Source organism: Dermacentor variabilis, chromosome 6 (genome assembly GCF_050947875.1).
Source record: "Dermacentor variabilis isolate Ectoservices chromosome 6, ASM5094787v1, whole genome shotgun sequence".
In the NCBI taxonomy this organism is placed as follows: Eukaryota; Metazoa; Arthropoda; class Arachnida; order Ixodida; family Ixodidae; genus Dermacentor; species Dermacentor variabilis.
This window is the reverse complement of record NC_134573.1, coordinates 172,490,662-172,511,267: the sequence shown is the minus strand read 5'-3', so window position 1 is coordinate 172,511,267 and position 20,606 is coordinate 172,490,662. Positions and strand designations below refer to the sequence as shown.

Here is a 20,606-nt window from a genome sequence, read left to right as displayed (position 1 = left end):
GGAAATATTTGGGCCCGGGCGCAAGCCGAGGCGGCCGGGCGGCTCGAGCAGCGCCCATCGCCTGTGTAAGTTATGTTGTGAGACTGCACGCTGGTCCCAGTGCCGGGCGTGCGAACGTTCGCGGCGGAGCAGCTATAAAACTGAGGTTTCCAAAAAGCGATCGCCGGCCTGCCACCGATCGACGGTAGCACGTGCCTCTGTTGCATGAGAACCTCGGAGGACATCTGCACGCGTGTTCGTGGATGGCTGCACGATCCCAGACACGGGGTCGGTGACAGTCGCATGCGCGGCTACCTCTTTGCGGAGGAGCAAGGAGTGTGCCGTCTACCGCGTACGCGAGCTCTGCCGCCGGAGAGTTGGCTATAGCCCTTTGCCGCCGACCGCCTCACGGAGGAACAGCCCGAGACCCCAGTGGCGATCTTCTGCGATTCCAATGTGGCGCTCCTCGGCCAGCAGCGACCACAGGGAGAGCGCGGGGGTTGCTCTCCTGTCGGTCCGGCTGGCTGCATTGCAAGAGGCGGGGTGCATCTGCACCCCGCGCATGTACGTCGGTATAACAGGCAACGAGGAAGCAGGTGCCCTGCTGAAATATAGCCACGCCCCCATCTCCCGCCGTCACAGAGGCCGACTGCACTAACTTTAGACTGCACCAGGCAGCGGCACCTCCAAGCCTGCTATCCCGATAGGCACGTGTCTCGGGAGAGAATGGTGCGCATGCGTGTTGGCTGTCGATGGACTGCGCGGCTCGGCGCTATACGATGGGTTGAGTCTCCTCTCCGACTTGTGCTTGCTGGCGGCGACGCCGAAACTCTGGAACACCTGCTCCTCGCGTGCTCAGCAGACGTGCAACAACACAGCCTGCTCCTTCAGGAATTCCGACGACTCGACTTTCCGACTCGGATCAGAGGGCCACCCGTTGCGAAAGCAGGGTCCTGCTCTTCGTAGCCTTATCGAATTCCTGTACTCGACGGGGTTCTCCTGCCTCGTCGTGCCTTCCCCAAGCGAACACCTTAGCCATACTGCATCGCCCAGCTGCCCGCCACGGAGACGGCCCAACCTGTCCACCTGATGCTTGCCATCAAATGCCGAATCTACCGGACGACTCCATCCCGGGCTCTTGCCGACCGGCCTGCTGTCTCCCTGCGGTCTCTCTTCCTCCCTGTCCTGTCTGTCCAATTTCTACCCCCTTCCGCCTTCCGCCTTCCTCTTCTCTGTTGGCGCTGAGCTGGCTGAGCCGTGCTCCCGGAAGGGCTGCAGAAAGCTTCGACTTTACCACATTCCCCACAAACCGCCTTATATAGGCAGAGCTGTTAGATAATTCAGAGACTGCGGACTGTTTCCCGAGTTCTCTATTGCTGCGACGGTTTGCCCCGAAGTCTGCTCAGCCGGCCCAGCCGCTTTCATTTTCGTATTCGCTTTCCTCGTTTGTTGACTACTCGCAGTGTAACAAGTAGTGTATCTGTTTACAATTAAGTCCAGTTTAAATTATTCTCGTCGAAGATCATCGAAGATCCTTCAGCCAAAGTACGAGAACAACAACAACAACAACAACAACAACAACAACAACAACAACAACAACAACAACAACAACAACAACAACAACAACAACAACAAAACAATTATTATTATTATTATTATTATTATTATTATTATTATTATTATTATTATTATTATTTATGCACCACAAGAAACAATACATAGTAAGCGGGCCTGTCGAAGCCTAAATGACTTGTGTGACCAGGCCCGGCAGCGCCGACAACAGCGATGAGGTCAGTGTATGTACATACATGCGTAACTTTAGTGCCGACAAAACATTGTGCTAAGAAAAGGAAAATTAAATACATGTTAATACAATGTAGCGTGAACATATCTTCACGCTTATATAGATCAAAAACAAAAATATTAATACATGGTAGTCCAACCTAGTGAACATTTTTTTCATGCTTATATAGAACAAAAAACAAAAATTAAAAACAAGTTATGGCAACGTAGTGAACATTTTTGTAAGCTGGTATAGATATACAGGTTAAGACAACCAAATTACTTCAAATAAACACATACCCATACATAAAAAAACTCGAATGCAAGATGACATTTTCTTTAAAACCTTTTTTGACTGAACCGAGAAAAATTCGTCAGGTAGATCATTAAAGTTTTTGGGCACATAGACGCATCGCCGTGCCTCGCCATACCTAGTTGATGAACGAGGAACATTGAAACGAATGTTGTCCCTCAAAAGTCGAGGGGCTACATATTTTTCTCTGAATTGGTCGTTCCAAAAATGACGAAGAACAACAGTTTGTTTAAATAACGATTGAAAATGAATTGTCACCTGACATCTGGCCACAGCCATAGGCAACACTTTTCAATATATTTTTTAGTAAACTGTCAATTCTCGTTTGACATCGCAATGCGCAGAAAGCGAAAACGGTGATTCCGTATCGCAAGATGCTGTATGCGAGTGCATGCACTATGGTTTTCTTTACCGATAATGGCGTGAAACCTTTTATATTAAAAAGCAACCAAGCGACACTCCTAAGTTTGCCACACAGATAGGCCAGATGATGCTGCCACGACATGCTGCTACCAATAATAATAATAATAATAATAATAATAATAATAATAATAATAATAATAATAATAATAATAATAATAATAATAATAATAATAATAATAAAAGCACCTCTACGTCCAAGAAAGGACAACAACCGAGCGGAAGAAAAACTCTGTCAGTGAGTACTCCTCGCGATATTCGACACCTGTTTTTTTTTTTTGGAATATTCCTATTTTATTCGAAAATTTCCCTATTCTGGCGCCCCTGTATGCGAAATTAACTGAGTGCAAAAGTTGATGATAAATGTCTCGGGAACAGAAGCGCCCCCCCCCCCCCCCTTCTGGACACATATATACCATAACCTCGATAGCAAGGAAATTCATCAAGAAGTTTTGTTAATTATGGGTTTACTTCTGTTATTTCTCGCGAAAGTTGTGTCCTCCAATATGTATAAACTGCCCGTAAAAGCAGATATTGCGCAGCTACCGCTATAGCGTTTTCATTGAAGTTACCTTTAGTTTAACTTTGAAGGCCCTGTATGCGGCCATGCCTGCTTATACTGAGCGCAACGCAAACTACAATATATTTAAAAAAAACACTGCAGTTTTATTACTTAGGTGAAAACAATACCGTGCAAGAAAAAGGCGTAGAGCCACGTGATGTCTGATCTTGGAAACGCATAGCCACCGAACAAAGTGCTGTCCCTTCATTCAACCCGGTTCACGAAGATAAGGATGGATATATCCGCCATATGCAACAATTTTTTTGTTTATTTTGCCGTCCTAAGGTCACGTATGTGCGTAAAGTCCCAGAAACATAAAAAAAAAGTTGCTAGACAACCGGTGACCCGCTATATATATATATATATATATATATATATATATATATATATATATATATATATATATATATATATATATTCGAATAAATTCGGGACCGCAAAAAAAAAAGAAAGAAGAAAAAAGAACGAAAAGAAATGATTTAAAAATTAGTAACGTCGAATTCAGTTTCCGCAAAAGACAGGCGCCAATCTTGTTCGCATTATCGACAACCGGCAGATAGCTGACCGGTAAATTCCTGAAGCAAACTGTCAAGGCTACACAGAAGAGGGACGAAGAGGTTGTCGACCAATTACCTTGGTTCATGGCGACTTCCAGTGAGAGAGACAGGGCTGCCCAGATAAGAGAGAAACGAGATTCTTGATCGAGCTGTCAGGCACCCGCAGTCTGCTGGCCGTTGAGAAGCCAGCGCCGTTATATATACAACAAACCGAGATTCCGATCTGCTCCGCGAAGCGGTCGATAACTGTGTGCACTCCTGAAGAGGACCGAGCAAATAGTCCGACCGTGATCGCCGACCGTTATCTCGACTCGCTTTTGCTGCTGTTCCTGTTACCGCCACTACTGCGAGGTTGTTTGATCGGGCATTGTTCTCGCATCATTGATGATGATGCTCGCCTGCACAATGGCACAAACCTACTGTGGGGGATAAGCCACGAAGATATATATATAAAAAAAAACGAACGTCGGCTTCGCTCTCGTTCACCTGAAATTCCCTACTTCATGCTTCGCGCTGATAGCTATAGGTTTCAATGTCGAGGTGGAACGTGCCGGAACTGCACCCTTGCAAAACTACGTCTGTCTTCAGGCTTATCCGATAACTTCTACTGGCAGAGCCGCTAATTCATGCGCAGCTATATGCGACCTTATGCATATATGTACATAGGTATAATGAAAACAGTCGACGTGCATGGCGGTGTAAATGATTCGATGATTATATGTTGATTCTATCTCTCTATTTTGTCTTTTTCGCAGCGAAGATATTTATGGTTAGTGTTTCGTGAATTTTTTCGCGTCCGTCAAAAAATCTGCGTGTTCAAGAACTCAGCTGCCGAATTTGATGCAAAATCGCTTTATTCTCTGCAATATCGTATACGTCTCATCACTTGGATATCCATGTTCAGTAGATTAGTTATCAATAGGCACCATTTTCAACATCACTAGACTCTCAGGACAGACAGAAGACAAAGAACTTTATTGATGTCCTGAGGAACCAGCCGGCAGAGACCCGTCGGGGGCCCCGGCTCGCCGCTGGCTGCTCCCATGTTGGAATCGGGAGGCCAAGCCTCTCCGCTCTTTCACGGGCCCTGTGAATGGCCGTGGACTGGATGTTGAGTTCGGTACTTGAGATGGCCTCGTCATAGTCCTGTTCGCTGGTGACTGTCGTATCCCGTAATGCAGGACACTGCCAGAGCATACGAGCTAGAGTGCTAACCTTGTCCCCACTCTCAGGAACAGACAGACAGACAATGAACTTTTATTGAGGTCCTGAGGGACTAGCCGGCGGAGATCCGTTGGGGCCCCCGGCTCGCCGCTGGATTCCATGTCGGAATCGGGAGGCCAAGCCTCTCCGCTCTTTCACAGGCCCTCTGGACGGCTATGGACTGCAGCTTGAGTTCCGTACTAGATGTGGCCTCGTCCCAGTCCCGTTCGCTGGTGAAGGACGTATCCCGTAACGCAGGACACTGCCAGAGCATATGAGATAGAGTGCTAATCTCCTCCCCACAATCCGGGCACTGTGGGTCAATTTCTGGGTAAATCCTGCTTAAGAAACCTCGCGAGGGATATGACCTCGTCTGAAGCATCCTAAGCGTGATCGATTGAGATCTGCATAGATTTGGATGTAGAGGCGGGAAGCGCCTGCGTTCCTCTTTATAATGGGAGACGATCTCATGAAAGGTTAATAAGGGGTCGCTGTGGCCGAGCTCCTCCGGATCCAATGTAGCCCCATCGCCGTCGCGGCGCGTTAATTCTCGCGCACGGCGGTGAGCAATTTCATTGGGGTTCGGGCGGTCCGGCAGCACGTTGTCGCCCATGTGAGCTGGGAACCATATAATATAATGCACGGGGTCACAATTAGTTCTGGACTTGTTTTTCAGAATCACCTCCACCTGTCTCGCAACCATTCCCGAAGCGAAAGCCCTGACGGCCGCGCGTGAGTCAGTGTAGATATACGGCCTTTTTGAATCCTGCATCGCCAGCGCCACCACCACCTGTTCTGCCACGTCGGCCGTCACAGCGCCTACCGAGGCCGCAGATAGGAGCTCGCCCTTTTCGCTGACCGCCGTGACCGTGAATTTACCGGAGCGCCCATATTGAGCTGCGTCCACGAAGGCTTCCATGCCGATCGTTTTCTTCAATATCGCCCTGGCACGAGCTGCTCGCCTGCCCGCATTATGTTGCGGGTGAACGTTTCTAGGGAAGGGACTGACGACGTAGGTCCCTCTGGAGTTCTCGTCCAGCTGAACCACCTCGCTGTGACTGTAACGCGGCTGCAAGCCCGCAGCCTCCAAGAGGCGCCTACCGGCGCTGGAGCCCGAAAGCCTCGTGATGTGCGCCGCTCGTTGCGCCTCTATGAGTTCGAGGGTCCTGTTATGAACGCCGAGCTGCATTAGCCTGTCCGTGCTCGCCGTGATCGGAATACCCAGTACCTTCTTGACGCTTTTCCGCATCAACGTGTCAAGCTTGTCCCTTTCAGTCTTTGTCCACTGCTGGGCCGAGACCACATAGTTGATGTGGCTCATAAGAAAGGAGTGATGCACCCTAAGTAGGTTGTCCTCGCCTAGGCCCCCCTTCTTATTGGAGACTCTCATGATTAATCTGAGAATATTCTCGGTTTTGGCGGTCAGATGCGCAATGGTTTTAGCATTACAGCCCCTGGCATCGAGCAACAATCCTAGAACTCTAATCGAATTCACCCTGGGGATCTTCTGGCCGTCCCGCGTGTATACATCTATGGGGATCTGCTCGAGCGGCACGAGCCCCCGAACCCCCTGCCTTGCCAGTCTGTATAATATGAGCTCTGACTTGGTCGGGGAGAGTTGGAGACACGTGCCCTCCAGGAAGGACTGGGTCACGTCCAAGGCCTCCTGGAGCGCCTGTTCCACGGCCGCCTCCGAGCCTCCCGGACACCAGATCGTAATGTCGTCGGCGTACAGCGCGTGTCCCACGTTTGGCACGGCGGCCAGCCGCTTCGAGAGTCCGTGCATTGCAATGTTAAATAGGAGGGGGGGGGGGATCACCGCCTCTTGTGGCGTGCCTCTGTTTCCTAGCGGGAATGGTTCTGATTTGGTCTGCCCCACCTTGACGACCGCTGTCCTGCCCCTCAGGAAGGACTCCACAAACGCGAAAAATCTACCTCCCAAGTTCAATGCCGAAATCTCATTTAAGATGAAGTCGTGCGACACGGTGTCGAAGGCTTTCGACAAGTCTAGTGTAAGAATGCCCCTGACGTCTCTAGTCCTGTTGTCAATAACCTGTCTTTTTAGCAGCAGCATGACGTCCTGCGTGGAAAGAGATGGTCTAAACCCTACCATATTGTACGAGAACAATCCCTCGCGCTCTGTGTGTTTTGAGATCCTGTTATGTATAACGTGCTCGGCAACTTTACCTAAACATGACGTTAGCGAAATGGGCCGGAGGTTGTCCAGGCTTGGGGGCTTTCCAGGCTTAGGAATCAGTACCACCGTCGCCCGCTTCTACGAGTCCGGAACACTACCTTCCTCCCATACCTTGTTGATTTCCTTTCCAATAGTGCTAATGGACCGGTCGTCCAGGTTCCTCAAAACCCGGTTGGTTATGCCACCCGGCCCAGGGGCCGACCTACCATTGAGATTGTAGAGCACCTCCCTGATATCTGCCTCAGAAAACGGATCATCGAGCTTTGGGGCGTCCTCCCCCACATATTGAGGGCATTCCCGTAGTTCATCCTTTCCTACCGGAAGATACTTCCTTGCCAGGTCTCGGAGAAGGGACGTATCGGAATGACCTTCCTGTTTTTGCTTATGCACAAGTCTATGTACGGAGAGTCTCTGATTACCCTTGGTCTGTTTATCATCGAGCAGGTGCTTAAGAAGGTTCCATTTCCCCCCCGTGCGCATTCGCCCGTCTGCTGCCGAGCAGGCTTCGTTCCATTGTTGTCTGTTGAGCTCCAGACAGTGTGCCTCTATGCTGCGATTAAGCTCCGCGATCTTCTTTCTCAGCCTGCGGTTTAGCCTTTGCGTTTTCCACCTCTCCAGCACAGACCTCTTGGCCTCCAGGAGATGCGCCAGGCGCGCGTCCATCCTGGGGGTCTTAAGGTCCGTGGATATTTCCTTGGTGGCCCTTTCAACGTCTCTCTTGACCTGCGCGAGTAGATCCTCCAGTGCACCGTACTCCGACTCATCTTCGTCCCGTATCTTTTGTAAGAGATCCCAATCAACGTACTTAAATATCCTAAGCGGGGCCGCTCTGATCCTGATTGATAAAGCCACAATGTGATGGTCGCTCCCTAAATTTTCTTGCAAGTTAGTCCAGGCTGCGTCAGTGTTTCTAACAAACGCCAGATCTGGCATCGTGTCCCTCGAGACCGAGGTGCCTATCCTCGTGGGAAAGCGGGGGTCCGCCACTAGGGTCAACGCGCGGTCTTCTGCCGTGTTCACTAAGTTCACTCCCTTCGCCGTTTGTCTATTATAACCCCAGGCCACGTGCGGGGCATTGAAGTCCCCTGCCACTATCAGAGGGCTGTCACCCGCTATGGCGACTGCCCTGCCTAGAAGTCCGCGAAAACTCTGCCTCTGATCTGTCGGAGGGCTGTACACATTGAGGACGAATATGCTCTGTTTGATCCTGCCACTAGGGATTATCTCAACCAGCTGCGCCTCCAATGTAGTGCTAGCATCAGCTCTGCCTATTGTGATCTCGTGCTCTTTGAAGGAAATTGCCTTCTTAAACATAGTGATCACCCCTCTCCTACCGTCTCCTTTCGTCGAGACAACGCGGTAACCCGAGAAGGTCGCCTCCTCACAAAGGGTCTCCTGTAGGAGCAGGACATGCGGTTTGTCCGCTTGTTCTTTCACAAACTGTTGTAGCGAGGCCTTGCGCCTCTTTAAGCTGGCGCAGTTCCATTGCCACACAAATAGTTTGCCTGTCTTGTCCGCCATTGTGTCTCTATTTAGTTAGCATCCCCTTGAGCGCGGTGCACTTGCCCGACGCCTCGGAATCCTGATGTGCTTTCTTAACCTTACCGGCCACCTTCAGTCTGCTTACGTCAACAAGTTTAGCCTCCATTACCCCATTCTGCGGTTGAGGGTAGCAATGGCCTCAGACTGTTTCTTGATGGTCTCGGATTGCTGCTCGATAGCTCCGGACTGTGTCTTAATCGCCTCCGCTAATCGATCGAGGAGTTCTGCAAGCGATCCTTTCGCGATGGTCGCGGCGGGCATGGAAGCCGATACGGACGCCTCCTCCATCAGCTCCACCGCAGCCTCGGTCGACTCGGGAGGGGGCGCCTTACGCTTTGCCTGACCCAGCACTGGTTTTTGCGCTGGTGCGGGCGACGTGCTGCCATGACCGTTCTGTGCTTTACGAATCGATTCGAGGTCTGCCCTCAACTTACGCATTTCCGCCTTGAGCTGCGCGTTTTCCTGCTTTAAAGCCGCAAGACGCGGATCCTCCATCTGCTCAGCTGGCAGTGTACCATGCGTTACCTTCTTTTTAGTCGTCGTCTACGTGACCTTGTCCACCCAGGTAGGCCCCTCCTGGATGCGAACACTGGAGCGCGAGCGTCCCCTAGAACGGGAGCGCGCTCTGCTGACGGGGCGCCCGCTGGATCGGGAGCGCGCTCTGCTGTCGGCGTGCTCCCTGGATCGGGAGCGCCCTCTCGTTGCCGAAAGTCTACTAACTCTATGGCCGAAAGGCCCCGGGAAGGAACCGCGCCTGCCACGCTGGCATCACGTGATCCTGCAGCCACTTGCGCCTCCCGGGCGCGCTGCCGCCTCCGACGCACGATGTACGGCACCTGGAAGCACTGGCTGTACCTGCGGTCGGCCGTCGGGTGCGCGCCTCCACAGATGGCGCACTTTGGGTCGGACTGATGATCTTCTGGTGGGGAAACCACAACCGCGGCATTTCCTTTTGTTCTCGCCTTTAGGGCAGACGTCTGCTCTATGGCCGAGCTCTCCACACGTGTAGCAAACGTCTACTTGCCTGCGATACAGGGCGCAAGGCAACATGACCGTCGCGCAGACCACGTGATTCGGCACCCTTTGTCCTTCAAAGAGCACAACGATCGTGGGGGTCTTCTTGAGTCTTCGTACTTCGAATGCCTCGTGGTTTCGGTGGTTGACAATGAGCGCCTTTAGATCGGCGTCGCTCATCTCGGGGTCCATCCCCCGCACCACTCCCTTGCAGGTGTCATCCGATGCCGCCACGTATGCTGCCACGTCGAAGGGCCCCTCCTTCGTGTGGATCCTCTGGATCTTGGCGTAGGCGCGCGCATTCGCTTCATGCGGCGTGGAAATAACTAGGATGTTCTGGATGCCATTGGGGCACACCGTGTCATCCCGCACTTGCGTCGGCGCCAGGGCCGCCGCCATGGCCAGCGCCCGGCCGAGGTGTATCAAATCCGACTTCTTTAAGTCCAGCCCCCCTTGAGGTCGGACGATGATCTTGAATTGCTCCCTCGGTAATCTGGGGAGCCTCGAGGCGTCCACGATACGCTTCAACGCGCTCCGTGGTGCGGCAGTGCGGCTGCCGCGTTTCTCGCCTTTTTTCTTCGCTTCGGGCCCCGGCATCCGCGGCTCGCCCGGCCCGGTCTTCTTCTTTTTGCCCAGTGCTGTTACCCAGCCTGAGCACTCCGCATCCTCCGGACTAATATCCATGCCTTCAACAATCACCACGCTTGGACTGGAGGCCATAGCACCGCGTCTCGCCGCCACTCGCCGAGCGTCTCGAGCGAGCGTCTCGCCGAGCGGCCACCGCTCTGCCGTTAGGCTGAGCGCGTTAGGTTTAGCGGCGCGCCAGCGTGGTCCACCAGAAACAGCTCGGCGAAGAGTCACAAAAGCACCCACCGGTGAAAGTTCGGTGTCCTCCGGTTCCTTTCGACCAACCGCGTCGAATACTGCAATTGTGTAAGGTGGCAGCCGAAAGAACCTGCCAAAAACATTTAACAAAGCGGGAGCCGATATTCAGCCGTCCGCACTGGTCGGCTCTTCTTCTTCTTCCAACTCTCAGGAAGATAACTTTTTTTGTTTGCTTACCGGGGTATGAACCATTGCTTAAGGGGGTATGAGCCATTCCTTGGCTTACGTGACGGACAAATTTCTCGTTGGGTGGGCATAGAAATGCTTTCGCATTTAATGACAGAGGTTATACGAGAATGTGTATGCGTGCCTATGGTCACGATGACCTCCGATCAGACAAATGCATATCCAAGTGATGAGACGTACAAGCTTTTGCATACAATGAGGCGAATGATACGAATATGGTCCTACTAAGGCCGCCGACTAAGGCACAGCTATCAAGAAAATGTATGTGTGCGTTCGTGTGCCACCGATTAGGATATATGTATGTGTCCGTGCCCCACTGTTCAAAACAAAATAATTGTGCGTGTGTCTTTCACCACTCAAGAGGAATAAAATTTGCTCTTACCTTTTATCTAAATTTTGTGTCAATCGTCGTGTGTCAAACAGCTTCGCTGGCAATTCACCTTCACGGCAGTTGAATGGCGCGTGATTTCTTTAAATGTTATTCACAAATTACATATCTTATTGGTATCGCATTGCACGTGCCAACGCACGTCGACCTTGTCTTCCCTAGCGTAAACATTTAGTGGACCTTTTGTATTATGGAAGTGGTTGCAAGATAGAAAAATCTCTAACACACACACACGCACACACCCAAGCTAGACGCACGCTAGCGTTTTCCAGAGAAGTGAATGGACCTCGCTTCACGCACATTCTAACGGGCTGATCATTTTTCATGCGAAATCCAATTTGCGCATGCATGTCCATTAATCAGCGCGTGAATTGACATCAGCAGAGGCGGTAGCACGGATAGTGATGAATTCATCTAGCCGTCGGTTTCCAGAGGAGAGCAGACATGGCCGCGGAGACATTATTATTATTATTATTATTATTATTATTATTATTATTATTATTATTATTATTATTATTATGCGAACGTCTGCCATGGCTCGCACCCGATAGACCAAGAATCGGGCGGCAGGAGCTAGCTAAAGGAAGGAAACTCTTATTTGAAAACGATAAACGCAAACTAAAACGAATACAAAAAGGGGATGTTGCAATAACTAGACTAGTATTTTAACGAGCGCAGTCTCTCTTTCTTTCTTCGGAAGGCCATCAGCGTATATTACTTCACTTATTGCGTAAATCTTTGTTAGTACATGCATTAACATCGACTGCGATGTATGCGCCGAGCCATCACTGCAAAGAAATTAGTGGACCTGGCTGCGCCGATCATTGTAACAAGCTTTAGTTTCAATTTCCTCCGCAAAAGCCTCTTGCACATGTCCGTTTATTCATCGCATAAATCGGTGTCAGCACGCGCATCAGCATGGAAAGTAATTCAAACGCCGAACCAACGCATTTCAAAGAGGGGATTACACTTGGCTGGGCCGAAAGTATGTTGGGCTAAAGGCTTGCCTTTCGTTTCGCGAAATGAAATCTGCGCATGTCCGTTTATTCATCGCGTAAATCAGCATAAGCATGTGCGTGGGGAGCGATGTTTGCGGGAAGAAAAAGCGCTTTGGAGAGAACTTTTGGGGTCTGGCTGAGGCGATATATTTTCAAGGGCTATATGCTTACCTTTTTTTTTCATTTTTTTCGGTAAAATCAATCTGCGCTTATACGTTTAATTATCGCGTAAATCGGCGTCAGTGCGTGCGTGGGGAGCGATTTATGCGAAAAGCAGCGCTTTGGAGAGAAATTTTTGGGACTGGCTGAGGCGATATATTTCCCTGGGCTATAGGCTTACCGTTTTTTCATTTTTTCGGTAAAATTAATCTGCGCTTATTCGTTTAATTATCGCGTAAATCGGCGTCAGTGCGTGCGTGGGAAGCGATTTATGCGAAAAGCAGCGCTTTGGAGAGAAATTTTTGGGACTGGCTGAGGTGATATATTTTCGTGGGCTATAGGCTTACCGTTTTTTCATTTTTTCGGTAAAATTAATCTGCGCTTATACGTTTAAATACCGCGTAAATCGGCGTCAGTGCGTGCGTGGGGAGCGATTTATGCGAAAAGCAGCGCTTTGGAGAGAAATTTTTGGGACTGGCTGAGGCGATATATTTTCGTGGGCTATGGGCTTACCGTTTTTTCATTTTTTCGGTAAAATTAATCTGCGCTTATTCGTTTAAATATCGCGTAAATCGGCGTCAGTACGTGCGTGGGGAGCGATGTATGCGAAAAGCAGCGCTTTGAAGAGAAATTTTTTGGACTGGCTGAGGCGATATATTTTCCTGGGCTATAGGCTTACCGTTTTTTCATTTTTTCGGTAAAATTAATCTGCGCTTATTCGTTTCATTATCGCGTAAATCGGCGTCAGTGCGTGCGTGGGGAGAGATTTATGCGAAATGCAGCGCTTTGGAGAGAAATTTTTGGGACTGGCTGAGGCGATATATTTTCGTGGGCTATAGGCTTACCGTTTTTTCATTTTTTCGGTAAAATTAATCTGCGCTTATTCGTTTAAATATCGCGTAAATCGGGGTCAGTGCGTGCGTGGGGAGCGATGTATGCGAAAAGCAGCGCTTTGGAGACAAATTTTTGGGACTGGCTGAGGCGATATATTCTCCTGGGCTATAGGCTTACCGTTTTTTTCATTTTTTCGGTAAAATTAATCTGCGCTTATTCGTTTAAATATCGCGTAAATCGGCGTCAGTGCGTGCGTGGGGAGCGATGTATGCGAAATGCAGCGCTTTGAAGAGAACTTTATGGGCCAGGCTGAGGCGATATATTTTCTTGGGTTATAGGCTTACCGTTTTTTCATTTTTTCGGTAAAATTAATCTGCGCTTATACGTTTAAATATCGCGTAAATCGGCGTCAGTGCGTGCGTGGGGAGCGATGTATGCGAAATGCAGCGCTTTGAAGAGAACTTTTTGGGACTGCCTGAGGCGATATATTTTCTTGGGTTATAGGCTTACCGTTTTTTCATTTTTTCGGTAAAATTAATCTGCGCTTATACGTTTAAATATCGCGTAAATCGGCGTCAGTGCGTGCGTGGGGAGCGATGTATGCGAAATGCAGCGCTTTGAAGAGAACTTTTTGGGCCAGGCTGAGGCGATATATTTTCGTGCGCTATAGGTTTACCGTTTTTTCATTTCTTTTCGGTAAAATTAATCTGCCCTTATTCGTTTAAAAATCGCGTAAATCGGCGTCAGTGCGTGCGTGGGGAGCGATGTATGCGAAATGCAGCGCTTTGAAGAGAACTTTTTGGGACTGCCTGAGGCGATATATTTTCTTGGGTTATAGGCTTACCGTTTTTTCATTTTTTCGGTAAAATTAATCTGCGCTTATACGTTTAAATATCGCGTAAATCGGCGTCAGTGCGTGCGTGGGGAGCGACGTATGCGAAATGCAGCGCTTTGAAGAGAACTTTTTGGGACTGCCTGAGGCGATATATTTTCGTGGGCTATAGGCTTACCGTTTTTTCATTTTTTCGGTAAAATTAATCGGCGCTTATACGTTTAAATATCGCGTAAATCGGCGTCAGTGCGTGCGTGGGGAGCGATGTATGCGAAAAGCAGCGCTTTGGAGAGATATTTTTGGGCCAGGCTGAGGCGATATATTTTCGTGGGCTTACCGTTTTTTTTTATTTTTTCGGTAAAATTAATCTGCGCTTATACGTTTAATTATCCCGTAAATCGGCGTCAGTGCGTGCGTGGGGATCGATGTATGCGAAAAGCAGCGCTTTGAAGATAACTTTTTGGGCCAGGCTGAGGCGATATATTTTCGTGGGCTATAGGTTTACCGTTTTTTCATTTCTTTTCGGTAAAATTAATCTGCCCTTATTCGTTTAAAAATCGCGTAAATCGGCGTCAGTGCGTGCGTGGGGAGCGATGTATGCGAAATGCAGCGCTTTGAAGAGAACTTTTTGGGCCAGGCTGAGGCGATATATTTTCGTGGGCTATAGGCTTACCGTTATTTCATTTTTTCGGTAAAATTAATCTGCGCTTATTCATTTAAATATCGCGTAAATCGGCGTCAGTACGTGCGTGGGGAGCGATGTATGCGAAAAGCAGCGCTTTGGAGAGATATTTTTGGGCCAGGCTGAGGCGATATATTTTCGTGGGCTTACCGTTTTTTTTTATTTTTTCGGTAAAATTAATCTGCGCTTATACGTTTAATTATCCCGTAAATCGGCGTCAGTGCGTGCGTGGGGAGCGATGTATGCGAAAAGCAGCGCTTTGGAGAGAAATTTTTGGGACTGGCTGAGGCGATATATTTTCCTGGGCTATAGGCTTACCGTTTTTTCATTTTTTTCGGTAAAATTAATCGGCGCTTATACGTTTAAATATCGCGTAAATCGGCGTCAGTGCGTGCGTGGGGAGCGATGTATGCGAAAAGCAGCGCTTTGGAGAGATATTTTTGGGCCAGGCTGAGGCGATATATTTTCGTGGGCTTACCGTTTTTTTTTATTTTTTCGGTAAAATTAATCTGCGCTTATACGTTTAATTATCCCGTAAATCGGCGTCAGTGCGTGCGTGGGGATCGATGTATGCGAAAAGCAGCGCTTTGAAGATAACTTTTTGGGCCAGGCTGAGGCGATATATTTTCGTGGGCTATAGGTTTACCGTTTTTTCATTTCTTTTCGGTAAAATTAATCTGCCCTTATTCGTTTAAAAATCGCGTAAATCGGCGTCAGTGCGTGCGTGGGGAGCGATGTATGCGAAATGCAGCGCTTTGAAGAGAACTTTTTGGGCCAGGCTGAGGCGATATATTTTCGTGGGCTATAGGCTTACCGTTTTTTCATTTTTTCGGTAAAATTAATCTGCGCTTATTCATTTAAATATCGCGTAAATCGGCGTCAGTACGTGCGTGGGGAGCGATGTATGCGAAAAGCAGCGCTTTGGAGAGATATTTTTGGGCCAGGCTGAGGCGATATATTTTCGTGGGCTTACCGTTTTTTTTTATTTTTTCGGTAAAATTAATCTGCGCTTATACGTTTAATTATCCCGTAAATCGGCGTCAGTGCGTGCGTGGGGAGCGATGTATGCGAAAAGCAGCGCTTTGGAGAGAAATTTTTGGGACTGGCTGAGGCGATATATTTTCCTGGGCTATAGGCTTACCGTTTTTTCATTTTTTCGGTAAAATTAATCTGCGCTCATTCGTTTAAATATCGCGTAAATCGGCGTCAGTGCGTGCGTGGGGAGCGATGTATGCGAAAAGCAGCGCTTTGGAGAGAAATTTTTGGGCCAGGCTGAGGCGATATATTTTCGTGGGCTATAGGCTTACCGTTTTTTCATTTTTTCGGTAAAATTAATCTGCGCTTATTCGTTTAAATATCGCGTAAATCGGCGTCAGTGCGTGCGTGGGGAGCGATGTATGCGAAAAGCAGCGCTTTGGAGAGAAATTTTTGGGACTGGCTGAGGCGATATATTTTCGTGGGCTATAGGCTTACCGTTTTTTCATTTTTTCGGTAAAATTAATCTGCGCTCATTCGTTTAAATATCGCGTAAATCGGCGTCAGTGCGTGCGTGGGGAGCGATGTATGCGAAAAGCAGCGCTTTGGAGAGAAATTTTTGGGACTGGCTGAGGCGATATATTTTCGTGGGCTATAGGCTTACCGTTTTTTCATTTTTTCGGTAAAATTAATCTGCGCTTATTCGTTTAATTATCGCGTAAATCGGCGTCAGTGCGTGCGTGGGGAGCGATTTATACGAAAAGCAGCGCTTTGGAGAGAAATTTTTGGGACTGGCTGAGGCGATATATTTTCGTGGGCTATAGGCTTACCGTTTTTTCATTTTTCGGTAAAATTAATCTGCGCTTATTCGTTTAATTATCGCGTAAATCGGCGTCAGTGCGTGCGTGGGGAGCGATTTATGCGAAAAGCAGCGCTTTGGAGAGAAATTTTTGGGACTGGCTGAGGCGATATATTTTCGTGGGCTATAGGTTTACCGTTTTTTCATTTCTTTTCGGTAAAATTAATCTGCCCTTATTCGTTTAAAAATCGCGTAAATCGGCGTCAGTGCGTGCGTGGGGAGCGATGTATGCGAAATGCAGCGCTTTGAAGAGAACTTTTTGGGCCAGGCTGAGGCGATATATTTTCGTGGGCTATAGGCTTACCGTTTTTTCATTTTTTCGGTAAAATTAATCTGCGCTTATTCGTTTAAATATCGCGTAAAACGGCGTCAGTGCGTGCGTGGGGAGCGATGTATGCGAAAAGCAGCGCTTTGGAGAGAAATTTTTGGGACTGGCTGAGGCGATATATTTTCCTGGGCTATAGGCTTACCGTTTTTTTTCATTTTTTCGGTAAAATTAATCTGCGCTTATTCGTTTAAATATCGCGTAAATCGGCGTCAGTGCGTGCGCGGGGAGCGATGTATGCGAAAAGCGGCGCTTTGGAGAGAAATTTTTGGGACTGGCTGAGGCGATATATTTTCGTGGGCTATAGGCTTACCGTTTTTTCATTTTTTCGGTAAAATTAATCTGCGCTTATTCGTTTAATTATCGCGTAAATCGGCGCCAGTGCGTGCGTGGGGAGCGATGTATGCGAAAAGCAGCGCTTTGAAGATAACTTTTTGGGCCAGGCTGAGGCGATATATTTTCGTGGGCTATAGGTTTACCGTTTTTTCATTTCTTTTCGGTAAATTAATCTGCCCTTATTCGTTTAAAAATCGCGTAAATCGGCGTCAGTGCGTGCGTGGGGAGCGATGTATGCGAAATGCAGCGCTTTGAAGAGAACTTTTTGGGACTGCCCGAGGCGATATATTTTCTTGGGTTATAGGCTTACCGTTTTTTCATTTTTTCGGTAAAATTAATCTGCGCTTATACGTTTAAATATCGCGTAAATCGGCGTCAGTGCGTGCGTGGGGAGCGATGTATGCGAAATGCAGCGCTTTGAAGAGAACTTTTTGGGCCAGGCTGAGGCGATATATTTTCGTGGGCTATAGGTTTACCGTTTTTTCATTTCTTTTCGGTAAAATTAATCTGCCCTTATTCGTTTAAAAATCGCGTAAATCGGCGTCAGTGCGTGCGTGGGGAGCGATGTATGCGAAATGCAGCGCTTTGAAGAGAACTTTTTGGGACTGCCTGAGGCGATATATTTTCGTGGGCTATAGGCTTACCGTTTTTTCATTTTTTTCGGTAAAATTAATCGGCGCTTATACGTTTAAATATCGCGTAAATCGGCGTCAGTGCGTGCGTGGGGAGCGATGTATGCGAAAAGCAGCGCTTTGGAGAGATATTTTTGGGCCAGGCTGAGGCGATATATTTTCGTGGGCTTACCGTTTTTTTTTATTTTTTCGGTAAAATTAATCTGCGCTTATACGTTTAATTATCCCGTAAATCGGCGTCAGTGCGTGCGTGGGGATCGATGTATGCGAAAAGCAGCGCTTTGAAGATAACTTTTTGGGCCAGGCTGAGGCGATATATTTTCGTGGGCTATAGGTTTACCGTTTTTTCATTTATTTCGGTAAAATTAATCTGCCCTTATTCGTTTAAAAATCGCGTAAATCGGCGTCAGTGCGTGCGTGGGGAGCGATGTATGCGAAATGCAGCGCTTTGAAGAGAACTTTTTGGGCCAGGCTGAGGCGATATATTTTCGTGGGCTATAGGCTTACCGTTTTTTCATTTTTTCGGTAAAATTAATCTGCGCTTATTCATTTAAATATCGCGTAAATCGGCGTCAGTACGTGCGTGGGGAGCGATGTATGCGAAAAGCAGCGCTTTGGAGAGATATTTTTGGGCCAGGCTGAGGCGATATATTTTCGTGGGCTTACCGTTTTTTTTTTATTTTTTCGGTAAAATTAATCTGCGCTTATACGTTTAATTATCCCGTAAATCGGCGTCAGTGCGTGCGTGGGGAGCGATGTATGCGAAAAGCAGCGCTTTGGAGAGAAATTTTTGGGACTGGCTGAGGCGATATATTTTCCTGGGCTATAGGCTTACCGTTTTTTCATTTTTTCGGTAAAATTAATCTGCGCTCATTCGTTTAAATATCGCGTAATTCGGCGTCAGTGCGTGCGTGGGGAGCGATGTATGCGAAAAGCAGCGCTTTGGAGAGAAATTTTTGGGCCAGGCTGAGGCGATATATTTTCGTGGGCTATAGGCTTACCGTTTTTTCATTTTTTCGATAAAATTAATCTGCGCTTATTCGTTTAAATATCGCGTAAATCGGCGTCAGTGCGTGCGTGGGGAGCGATGTATGCGAAAAGCAGCGCTTTGGAGAGAAATTTTTGGGACTGGCTGAGGCGATATATTTTCGTGGGCTATAGGCTTACCGTTTTTTCATTTTTTCGGTAAAATTAATCTGCGCTCATTCGTTTAAATATCGCGTAAATCGGCGTCAGTGCGTGCGTGGGGAGCGATGTATGCGAAAAGCAGCGCTTTGGAGAGAAATTTTTGGGACTGGCTGAGGCGATATATTTTCCTGGGCTATAGGCTTACCGTTTTTTCATTTTTTCGGTAAAATTAATCTGCGCTTATTCGTTTAATTATCGCGTAAATCGGCGTCAGTGCGTGCGTGGGGAGCGATTTATACGAAAAGCAGCGCTTTGGAGAGAAATTTTTGGGACTGGCTGAGGCGATATATTTTCGTGGGCTATAGGCTTACCGTTTTTTCATTTTTCGGTAAAATTAATCTGCGCTTATTCGTTTAATTATCGCGTAAATCGGCGTCAGTGCGTGCGTGGGGAGCGATTTATGCGAAAAGCAGCGCTTTGGAGAGAAATTTTTGGGACTGGCTGAGGCGATATATTTTCGTGGGCTATAGGTTTACCGTTTTTTCATTTCTTTTCGGTAAAATTAATCTGCCCTTATTCGTTTAAAAATCGCGTAAATCGGCGTCAGTGCGTGCGTGGGGAGCGATGTATGCGAAATGCAGCGCTTTGAAGAGAACTTTTTGGGCCAGGCTGAGGCGATATATTTTCGTGGGCTATAGGCTTACCGTTTTTTCATTTTTTCGGTAATATTAATCTGCGCTTATTCGTTTAATTATCGCGTAAATCGGCGTCAGTGCGTGCGTGGGGAGCGATTTATGCGAAAAGCAGCGCTTTGGAGAGAAATTTTTGGGACTGGCTGAGGCGATATATTTTCGTGGGCTATAGGCTTACCGTTTTTTCATTTTTTCGGTACAATTAATCTGCGCTTATTCGTTTAAATATCGCGTAAATCGGCGTCAGTGCGTGCGCGGGGAGCGATGTATGCGAAAAGCAGCGCTTTGGAGAGAAATTTTTGGGACTGGCTGAGGCGATATATTTTCGTGGGCTATAGGCTTACCGTTTTTTTCATTTTTTCGGTAAAATTAATCTGCGCTTATTCGTTTAATTATCGCGTAAATCGGCGCCAGTGCGTGCGTGGGGAGCGATGTATGCGAAAAGCAGCGCTTTGAAGATAACTTTTTGGGCCAGGCTGAGGCGATATATTTTCGTGGGCTATAGGTTTACCGTTTTTTCATTTCTTTTCGGTAAATTAATCTGCCCTTATTCGTTTAAAAATCGCGTAAATCGGCGTCAGTGCGTGCGTGGGGAGCGCTTTATGCGAAAAGCAGCGCTTTGGAGAGAAATTTTTGGGACTGGCTGAGGCGATATATTTTCGTGGGCTATAGGTTTACCGTTTCTTCATTTCTTTTCGGTAAAATTAATCTGCTCTTATTCGTTTAAAAATCGCGTAAGTCGGCGTCAGTGCGTGCGCGGGGAGCGATGTATGCGAAATGGAGCGCTTTGAAGAGAACTTTTTGGGCCAGGCTGAGGCGATATATTTTCGTGGGCTATAGGTTTACCGTTTTTTCATTTTTTCGGTAATATTAATCTGCGCTTATTCGTTTAATTATCGCGTAAATCGGCGTCAGTGCGTGCGTGGGGAGCGATTTATGCGAAAAGCAGCGCTTTGGAGAGAAATTTTTGGGACTGGCTGAGGCGATATATTTTCGTGGGCTATAGGCTTACCGTTTTTTCATTTTTTCGGTAAAATTAATCTGCGCTTATTCGTTTAAATATCGCGTAAATCGGCGTAAGTGCGTGCGCGGGGAGCGATGTATGCGAAATGCAGCTCTTTGAAGA

General features: G+C 47.9%; 2 protein-coding genes across 2 annotated transcripts in view; both read right to left on the bottom strand.

The window, feature by feature from the left end:
- Positions 1-3,849, bottom strand: part of LOC142585793 (uncharacterized) — a 43,078-nt gene extending 39,229 nt beyond the window's left edge. Inside the window, exon 1 of the mRNA XM_075696804.1 lies at positions 3,690-3,849. Coding sequence (XP_075552919.1) covers positions 3,690-3,699 — 10 coding nt within the window. The 5' untranslated portion in view covers positions 3,700-3,849. The remainder of the gene's footprint in view (positions 1-3,689) is intronic.
- Positions 3,850-7,091: 3,242 nt separating this feature from the next.
- On the bottom strand, positions 7,092-8,534 carry LOC142586366 (uncharacterized). Its single transcript, XM_075697616.1, has one exon. It carries the CDS (start codon positions 8,532-8,534, stop codon positions 7,092-7,094), a length of 1,443 nt encoding a protein of 480 aa, XP_075553731.1.
- Between the last annotated feature and the right edge of the window lie 12,072 nt (positions 8,535-20,606).

Bases quoted from the DNA above. Each gene is read 5' to 3' on its own strand.
- LOC142586366 (XM_075697616.1), bottom strand. From the start codon at position 8,534: ATGGCGGACAAGACAGGCAAACTATTTGTGTGGCAATGGAACTGCGCC.